Below are 10423 nucleotides of genomic sequence, written 5' to 3' on the forward strand. Positions count from 1 at the left end.
CAATATTGAATTTTATGTAATATAAATTTTATCTCAATTTAAAAAAAGACTTTGTGACTTTGAAGTGTGACTCCCAAAATGGTAAAGAATCATTAATGTAAAAAGTCATGAAAAACAGCAATGATTATGGGGAGAGAAAAGGAAAAATAAGGAGAAAGGAAGACAACTACCGGAAATAACATGGCAAACTCCCCAACAGCATACAGATAGCACCTATACCTACACGCGCACACACACACACACCTTCATAGCATCACCTACACACATAGACACATCCCTATTCCAGCATATAGACACAGATACTCACCCTTATCCCAACACCTACACACACACACACACACACACACACACACCCTAGACCAACACCAATACACACATATACAAACACACACACAAACACTGATTGAGTCCAACAAAGATGAAGGGTTGTCCTTCAAAATGCTCTCTAAGGAAGGGTCTTACAAACTGGGTCCTGAAATAAATTCAGTGGCTGATAAATGTTTAAAATTCATAACATAACAAGATGGAATAGAAATTATACAGTACTGCATTAACTAAGAGTTAAGTACTATTTGATAAAACTTTTCTGTGTAATATATATACAATATAAAGCCTATTTTAAAAATTTTTACTACAGATTATGTTTGAAGAAGTTGAAAAGCCACTACTCCCAGGTAACCCTAATAACATTCTCTTTTGTTCCTACCCTATTGAGAACTGAAAGTCTACAGAAATTAAGAGTACCCCCAAAATAATAAATCTTAAGATTACTAAAGAATGTCCTTCATGCTTACAAATTCACCTAAGAAACGATACCAAAATTCTTACCTAAAACTTCTTCATAATCAACAAGATCAAACCAGACGACAGCTACTGATGTCCAGACTCCCAGTAATGCAATGACCATAAACCATGTGAAAAATGAACTTCCAGAAAGTCCTCCTTTCCTCCCATTTTTGTGTCCTCCATGCTTTGTCTCTGTTTAAAAATAAAACAGGTGAACAATGTCATTATGTAAACAAGTTCACTATGTAACTGAACACCTCTTTTTGCTGAATTATTTCTCCAGTAATTTGAAAGTACTTACAATGGTAAATCATTTCAAAAATAGTTTTCACTCAAGTTCTCAAAAGATGCTGCATTAAAAAAAAATTGAAACAAAAAAGATTCTGCTTAGACTCAACACCACATATATAAAACTCTGACTTAGAAGTAATGAGAAAAATAAACTACTCATTGGCTAACAATTTTTTTAAAAATGAAGGTTGATATAACATGTATATGTAATCTATAACCTTCCAAGTTCTTTATCCAAATCACCTACATATAACCTCTTCCAAAGTTCAGTGAATATCAACAACTTAATGAAGTCACATAGAAATGTCACAACCTTTTCTCTGACCCATTTGTCTCCAGAAATTAAAAAGCCGGTTAATGGCCAGAGAAATATCTCCCCACAAAATGACTCCATATTCTTAGCCAGAGAGAGAGACACAAGAAGGAAAGAAACTATTTATAGGAAATAGAGGCCAGGGAAGAAGAGAAACAAAACAGTACAACAATCAGCCCCCCTCCTTTACAAGATCCACCAGGGCCTGAGGAGGCAGGAGACAGGAAAAGGCTCATCATTCACAATCGGTCTCAATACAGGAAACAGCTCTGTATACTGTGGTCCACTGAGTGTCATTTATCACATTTGCTATTCTCCTGGAAATAGTCTTCTTACAGCCAAAAGTAAATAAAAATAATGATAGTCAAGTGATACTAATGGAAAGTCAACACTGCCCTTAAAAGAAAGGACCACAGTATTCAAATTTCTCTTGAAAAGGAACATAATAAATATTATTAAAAGGATAGGTATTATTCCCAAATAACCTCTGAGAAAAGGAAAAGTTTATCAACCGGGTAGTATAGCAGGACACGGTCTTCTCTTTGTTGAGCACGTGTCCTGTAGTTCAAAGTGCTTCCATGTGCACGGCTGCATGTGATTCTCACACAGGTCTGGCCAGTGTATCTCAAGAGGTTGTTTCTGAATGCCTATAAAGAACAATTCCTTATCCTGTGTAACTGTGCCTCACCCTGCAGGGCAACTGGCATCCCTGGTTACTCGGGTCCCAAAGGTAAGCAGCTCCCCAATTATGACAAACAAAAGTATCCCCAAACTTTTCCCAGTGTCCTCTCCAAGGTAGTGACTGGTTCAGAACCACTGGGGGTTAAGGACAGGAACAATCATCCCTGTTTTATAGAAAAAACATTAAATGATTTACTCCAACTCCCCAGCACAAGTTGGGTAGAGCTAGGAGCATTAACCCTAACTTCTATGGTCCTGAGTTCCTAGATCCATGTGAGTGGGCCAAATTACATGCCTTTAAAAAAGCTCACTAGCTCTAATCTAGAACCTGCTTTCTCACCCCTAAATCTAACTCTCATTATAGAATACTGGTGGTAGTATCCAGTGGCTCAAATCAAGGATATACAGCCAAATCTTCTGGGGAAAAAAAAAAGGAAATGAAAGTCTTACTAAAAAGATACACTTTTTTTTTTTTTAAACAACCACTAGATCAACTTTTCAAAAGGGGCCATAAAAACTAAATTGGTATGAAAGCAAGAGTGTGTGTGTGTGTGTGTGTGTGTACACATTCAAGTACATACATTTTTTATCTATATATCCATATTTAAGTATGTAAAATCATGACTATATAAGACAAATTTCATTCTTTTTTTTTTTTTTTTTTTTTAATTTATGATAGTCACAGAGAGAGAGAGAGGCAGAGACATAGGCAGAGGGAGAAGCAGGCTCCATGCACCGGGAGCCCGACGTGGGATTCGATCCCGGGTCTCCAGGATTGCGCCCTGGGCCAAAGGCAGGCGCCAAGCCGCTGCGCCGCCCAGGGATCCCAAGACAAATTTCATTCTTAATGAAAAAGTCAACTTCCTTTTCTAATGTTCTTTAAATATTAATAGGCCTATCAAAAAGGGCCAGATTTATAGTTATAGGGTGAATTCACAAAAGAATATTTACCAAATAACACATGACTATCTAATCTGCTTCTAATATAGTATAAAAAGTATTAAAAATCTCCAAAAAATAAATAAAATAAAAAATAAATAAAAATCTCCTAAAAGCTGGCTACATAAAATCAAATGTTTACATTAAAAAAATTCTTACAAGGCATAGATTGTAACATTACATGTTAAATTCAATTAAAACAGGCTTTACGGTTTCATTATCTGAACACAGTCATGGGGCAGCGAGACTAGATGAAAACTTCAGCAATGCTGATGGGGGAAAATGATGATTTCCCATACTTTTGTGTGTCTTAAGCATAAATATTATAAGAACAATATAGAGTATCATTAAAATTTTAAAAAATAAAAAAAGAGTAGACAGGAGTACCACAGATTCACTGCAATGTTGTATTTTACTTTATTAAAACTTCTGTGCACATGAAGACATTTTTCAATGCTGTATTTAAAAAAAATCTTTATTTCTGGGGTGCCTGGGGGGCATAGTCAATTAAACATCCAACTCCTGGGCAGCCCAGGGGGCTCAGCGCTTTAGCGCTGCCTTCGGCCCAGGGCATGATCCTGGAGTCCCGGGATCAAGTCCCACGTCAGGCTTCCTTCATGGAGCCTGTTTTCTCCCTCTGCCTGTGTCTCTACCTCCCTCCCACTCTCTCTCTCTCTCTCTCTCTCTCTTTCTCATGAATGAATAAATAAATAAAATCTTAAAAAAAAATAAACTTCCAATTCCTGATTTTGGCTCAGGAATTTTGGCTCTAGCATAGGGCTCTGCACTCAGCATGGAGTCTCCTTGAGATTCTCTCCCTCTCCCTCCACTGCCCTCTTACTCGTACTCACCCCTTCTCTCTCTTTCCATCAAATACATAAATATTAAAAAAAAAAAACAACCCTGATTTCTATATAGCATACAAATATATGCATACAAAACGGTTACACAGTGTACTGATTATAATAAGGAAAATGCCTTCTGGAATATCCATTTACCTCCAAATATGGATTTATTTATTTATGTTTATACATTTTATTTATTTATTCATGAGACACACAGAGAGAGATGCAGAGACACAGGCAGAGGGAGAAGCAAGTTCCTCGTAGGGAGCCCAATGTGGGACTCAATTCTGGGACCCTGCAATCACACCCTGTGCTGAAGGCAGCCACTCAACCACTGAGCCACCCAGGCATCTGGGTTCATAATTTAAAATGAGCTTGTAATGAAATAGCTAATGAACCAAAATAATTATTTGAATTCAAACTTTAATTCTATCTCCATATCTTTCTTTAAGCAGAAACAGAGAAGGAAACTTTCTTAGATTCTCAAAAGCAGAGACTTCATTTATCCAAGTTAATTCAGCAAATACTAAGTCACTGACCTGCAACACCAAATACAAGTAAAAAGTGCAAAAAGGTTTTTTTTTTAATCACACAAATGCACGCACCATGGCAGAGATAAGGGATGAAGAAAGGGGGAGTGAAACAGAGTAAAGAACATACCTTTTTTTAGAATCGACTGACTTACATTTGTTTTAGTCATGATCCAACAACTCTGATCAAGTTTCCAAACTTACTGCACAAAACTAAATAATAAACTTGAAAGACAACCTCACCTGAGTTCAAGCAACAAAGTGCTGCTAAAAGGAAGGTCTGTGGGAGGTATGAAAACCAGCAGCAAAGGCAGATGAAGAATTTGAGAAAAACTAAATGGCAGGGGATCCCTGGGTGGCTCAGCCGTTTAGAGCCTGCCTTCGGCCCAGGGTGTGATCCTGAAGTCCCGAGATCGAGTCCCATATCAGGTTCCCTGCATGGTGCCTGCTTCTCCTTCTGCCTGTGTCTCTGCCTCTCTCTCTCTCTCTCTCTTTCTGTGTCTCTCATGAATAAATAAATAAAATCTTAAAAAAAAAACCTAAGTGGCAGGGGTGATTTATGATTGATGCTTATAGGCAAACCTCAAATTGTCTTTAAAATAATCTTAAGTACAAGGAAATGATGGCATTCAGAATGAATCTGGCATTAATATATTATTTAAAACTGTTCAAGTATGCAAAAACATATAAGAAATATTTTTTTAACATATAAGAAATCAAGATTTTTCATTTACAGTATTATTTATCAAACAGATTTACCACTTTAAAAGATGAATGTCAAAAAAGGGATCAATGTTACTTAGAATATGAAATTACTAGCAATATCTTATCTATCCTATCTAATGTCAAATAAATTGTTACTCTAGCATCATTAATCTTATTACTGTTAATATTTTCTAATTCCATAATGGAACAAAACAGTAAATTATAGAAAGAAAATATTTCCCAAGACATGACTGTTAGGGGAACTTTTGAATTGACACCAAGTAATACTTCCTTGATATGTCACTTTGTAAATATGGTACCTAGTCCCAATGGGCAGATTATTTTCTGTCCAGTTAATTTAAAAAAAAAAAAAAAAGAAAGAAAGCACAGTAAGATAAACACTTCAAGAGAGTTTAAAACACTCTAAGCAACCTGAAATCAGCACTTTGTTCCAAAGATATTCTGGAAGAATGTCTAGCTGTTAATCTTGTATTTTAAGATCAGAATAAATCTAAGAGTCTTCATTTCATCTTCTGACTCATTTGACCTCTAGTCCCAGAATTAGTTAAGATTTTTTTTAATGGGGGTTAAGAATATGGCAAGAACTATGTGATTCACTTTTTTTCCATGCAGACCCATCAAAAATAATGACCTCCAAATAAGAAAACCATTTTTACATACTACCCAACACAGAAGATTACCACAGTGAGCAATGCAATATGTCTCTCTACAAAATGTGGGCTAGGGCCAACAGGTCATTTTATTTACTGGTTGAGGAAAAAGGACATAGAAGATATACCCCCAGCACCTGACTTAACTGGGTTACAGCAAACTGAATTATAAATTAACCATATATATGAGTTTTGCATAGCATTGTGCTGGGATTTTAAATTTATATATAAACCCCACACATTTAAAATTTTTAAAAAACACAAAATCTGTCAAGCAACTCACGAATCTGATTTTCAGTTACAAAACGTCACCATTTGGGAGTCAAGCACTGTCAACAATAGGTCAGAAGTACCAGCTATTTTACTTCACTATGTGGATTATGTAATCCTCAGAAAAGAGGAGAAACATCTTGTAAAAGAAATAAAGATCCATATCTCATATTCTTCATAATGGCTACATGAGGCACTTTATCAGAATAGTCAAGTGATGAGACCCATTCTAACCATTTACTCAAAATGATGGGCAAACTAGAGATACTCATATTCTCTATAAACAGACTCCTTCCGGTGTCTACTTAGGCAGCTGAGAGTTGGAATATGTCTTAACATGTCTTTTTTCTTTTTCTTAATTGAAATTTCAACATAATGAGCAGGACGGGAAGACTATAGAAATCTGGAGATGGTATTTTGTTTGTGAACACATAGGCCGCAGCAGAGCTGTGGTGGTTTTTACCACTCTGCCAGGGTTACCTAATGTAACAAATAAAAATATATAAATAAAAGCCCAAATCAAATTGAAAAACAAAACAAAAACATAATGAGCTAATGTAGCTTACTTTCAGTTAAATGGAAAGACATACTTAACTTACAAAATAAAGCAAAAACAAACATACACAAAAATGTAAATTCAACACATTGTTAAAGAACACTTGAAGCTGGTAATTCAGTTTAAAAACCAAAATAAAATCCTAGTGTCTTTACTTTCCATTTTATCTCCTGCTTTACAGAAATTAGGTCAGTTTCCACATATGGTAAAGCCTGAGTCAAGCTTCGCTTAAACCAATTAAGTGTGCTCACTAATATAAGATCTTGACTCCCACAGGCCTTAAATTTCATATAATTTTACGTGAAATCTGAACACACATCCTTCTTTAAACTCACTGTAATTATGAGACCAAGGAAGACCACCTGTACATTTTTCTGAAGTTTGTAAAATGTGGTCTCCGAGAGTACGACATAAAAGATATTCTAAGCTAAGACACCGAAACATATTCAGATGAAAGACTGATTACTCCATGAAAAATTAAACTACCACAAAAAGTTGATGTCTCCAGTAGTTCAAAATAGAAAATGTGGAAGCCCTTAGCCAAAAATATTTTAAGAGTACACAACTGAAAATAAAGCTACAAATGCCAGCTAGATCTTAAACCACCGTTCACCCAAACAGTAACAATGTGCCTTTACCTTCAGCCATTTTGGTTTCTTCAGTCCATGAATAATATATATGGAAGACAAAAATCAGAGTGCTACGGGCAGGTATCAGGCACGCCGAACACCCTTCCCTACTAGAGCTTGAGACTGGCCAACTGCTCCACGGGTAAGGCCTCTAGAACTGAAATTGGACCTGACTGCAAACTCTGCTCACCAGTTATTTTTAGAGGCCTCTTCCTCATGGCCAAACACTGCTAATCACTCGGGCTGAAACGCACTCCCAACAATGCAACAGCCTTTCTCCCCCACTTAGGGGATTCTTTTCTCAGTTGGTCCCATCTCCCAATTCCAAACCCTACAAAAATGAAGCATGCTGGATAAAAGGAAATGGGACAAAATTGTGTGGCCAGTTTTATGTCCTTGGAATCAGTCTTCAAAGGTTTCAGCTCAAGGACCAAGTCATTCAAAACTGAAAAGTCGAGTCTTGCCAAAACACGTGGCCCGTGCTCAGGACCAGACTGATCTGGCCCTTCAGACTCCTAGCAGATGCTTACATGAAAAAAACCATGACTTATTTTGTTTGAATGCAACAGAACACTAAATAGTTAAGAAATTAATTAATGCTGTAGAATTCTGATTCACAGTCATTACCATCCCAAGTTTAATTCTTCCAACAGCAAAAGTAAAGGAAAAAAAAAAAAAAGAAAAAAGTTTCACTAGAGAAGGAGGGAGAGGGAGCTGAGAATGAAAGCATGGAGGGAGAGAAAGGAGGAGAAGAAAGGTGGGTTGGGAGGGAGGGAAGAGGGAAAGAAGGAACCCTTTGGCATGACAGCAATGCTCTAGGAAACAGGACCTCAGAGAAGCTACTGGAAAGAGAGTGTGCAACTGTATTCTGATAATTTCCACTTCCCTTCAAACCCCACCTCCAAATTGTCCCTTCTGGGAAATAAAACCAGCTCAATGCTACTACCATTTATTCACTGATTCAAGATTAGCAGTTCACAGAATTCATCAGAGCTTTGATTAGTGTATTAAATTAACTTAGCACAAATGATATCCAGAGCAAGGCAACAGCCTTCCAAAATTGTTTATTATGAGTGTTTACATTTTTTCAGTCAAATCAATGTTCACATGCAAATTAAACATTTAAATGTTCTGAAGAGGAGTTAGCAACCTATGGTCCCAGTATCTGATCTGGAACAGAGTGGCATCGAGAACAACTGAACAAAACCGACAAGTATCTTAGGGGTCTTCCGACCAAGAGCCATTTCCCACTCCCCTTTTCTTTCTGCAAAGATCTGTCTTGCTGAAGTCAGGGCTTGCTAAAATGTAACATGACAGTGAATCCTTTGTTGATAGGGCCTTAAGATAACCTGCCATCATGCAAATTTAGTATTTTGGAGGCTTTCTTTTGTCTGGTTGTTTTCAGAGAGAGGGAGAGTGACAACAGACTCATCCTGGGGCCACAGGAAACAAAGCCACTACACTCACTTGACCAGGATCCCATTTCTGACTTAAGAAACCCAGATTCGATTCCTGGCTTCTTCACTAACTGATTTAGGGAAGATAACAAGTTTGAAAGCCTCAATTTCCTTGCCTTTAAAATGTGTCTTGGCATGGGGTACCTATGCAGCTCAGTAGTTGAGCATCTGCCTTTGGCTCAGGTAGTGATGATTCCTGCAGTCCTGGGATCGAGTCCCACATCGGGCTCCCGGAAGGGAGCCTGCTTCTCTCTCTGCCTAAGTCTCTGCCTTTCTCTGTGTCTCTCATGAATAAATACACAAATAAATATTTATAAATAAATAAATAAAAATAAAATTTTTAAAAATTAAATTAAATTAAATTAAAATATAAATGTCTTGGCACAAACCAGGCATGCAAATGCTTGTTGAACTCATCCGTGCAATACGTTTCCCATGACTCAATCAGGACACATGCACAAGCCTCCGCATCTCCATCCCAGCTCTTTTTCCTGACGCCAGCCTGCCACCGTGACTGCCCAAGCTGCTGGGGCTCCTTCTCTCCCTTGATGGGCCGATGCCACGCCAGCTGCATTCTAAATTACAGATCTGTGGCCAGTGTTGAACTGAGACAAGAATCACATCTACTAAATCCGGGTATACCTCATCCCTGAGGCTTCTTAAACACAGCTCCAATCATTCCTACTCCACAAACCGCACACATTTACACAACTTTCTCCATCATCTTTTACAAGTTTTACAGTTTTTTAATAAAATGTTTTATTAACATGTGTCTTATGTGTCACAATAATGACACACCTGTTTATTCTAGATAGAGTGATTAAGATAAATCTGAAATAACATTTAATCTATCATACTTCTTAAGGAAAAAGAAATTCTGAATTCCAAGTAATTACCACTTGTAATAATAACAACTTATTTTTATGACAGGACATGTTTGTGAAAAGTTTAAAAATAAACTCATGTGCATAGAGCAAATCATGTGTTTAAAACCCAGCAACGAAAACTAAAGTAACAAATTTGCTAGTCCTTGTAATCACTGCTGGGGCTAACAGCAAATTCCTAGGTCTGGGCAGAGACCAAGTTTCTAACATGTGCTCTGAGACTATTATTATCAGCTTGATGCCACTGGAGACGACAAGAGCCAAGTCTTGCATCCACTGGGTCTAAGCTCTCTACTTGCTTCCAAAACATACCAGGGGAAATCCATCAGGCCACTCATAGGTCACACTGACTATTTCCCTCCCCTCACTCAATCAGCTATCATTGCAGCAGTGGTTCTCAAGAACACATCAGAGCCACCTAGAGGGTGGCCCACCCCCAGAGTTTCTGAGTCTGCGGGGCCTGAGAATGTGCATTTCTAACAGGTTCCCACCCAGGTGACTGGATGCGGCTGGTCTCGGGGCCACCACATAAAGGGAACCACTGCACTACTTACTGTTCTACCCATCTCTCATTCTCGGGGTCTGGAGGAGGAAAAAAGAGTTCTATCTTTTACCAATTTCCAGACCATCATTTTCCTTACTACCTAAATACAACAGCGACAAAATCCTGTTCCTCTGAGGCCCAATGCCTCCCCTTGCCTCCCACTGCCATGGACCACCCCCCAGGGCCCTGTCCCCTCAGTGACATCTTCACCTCCAGACTAGCCACTACCACGTCATGTCACTATCTGTGAGGCAAATATGACAAGTCCTCTTTCATTCTTTCATCCCCAATGACCTTGTCCCCCTCCATCCTCCATCCAACA

The 10423-nt window shown here is 38.0% G+C and overlaps 1 protein-coding gene across 1 annotated transcript in view; it reads right to left on the reverse strand.

The window, feature by feature from the left end:
• ASPH (aspartate beta-hydroxylase) overlaps nucleotides 1-7343 on the reverse strand; it is a 182423-nt gene extending 175080 nt beyond the window's left edge. The window contains 2 exon segments of the mRNA NM_001375359.1: nucleotides 829-978; nucleotides 7226-7343. Coding sequence (NP_001362288.1) covers nucleotides 829-978; nucleotides 7226-7235 — 160 coding nt within the window. The 5' untranslated portion in view covers nucleotides 7236-7343.
• Nucleotides 7344-10423: the final 3080 nt, after the last annotated feature.

The sequence above is a fragment of the Canis lupus genome, chromosome 29 (genome assembly GCF_011100685.1).
Source record: "Canis lupus familiaris isolate Mischka breed German Shepherd chromosome 29, alternate assembly UU_Cfam_GSD_1.0, whole genome shotgun sequence".
NCBI lineage: Eukaryota > Metazoa > Chordata > Mammalia > Carnivora > Canidae > Canis > Canis lupus.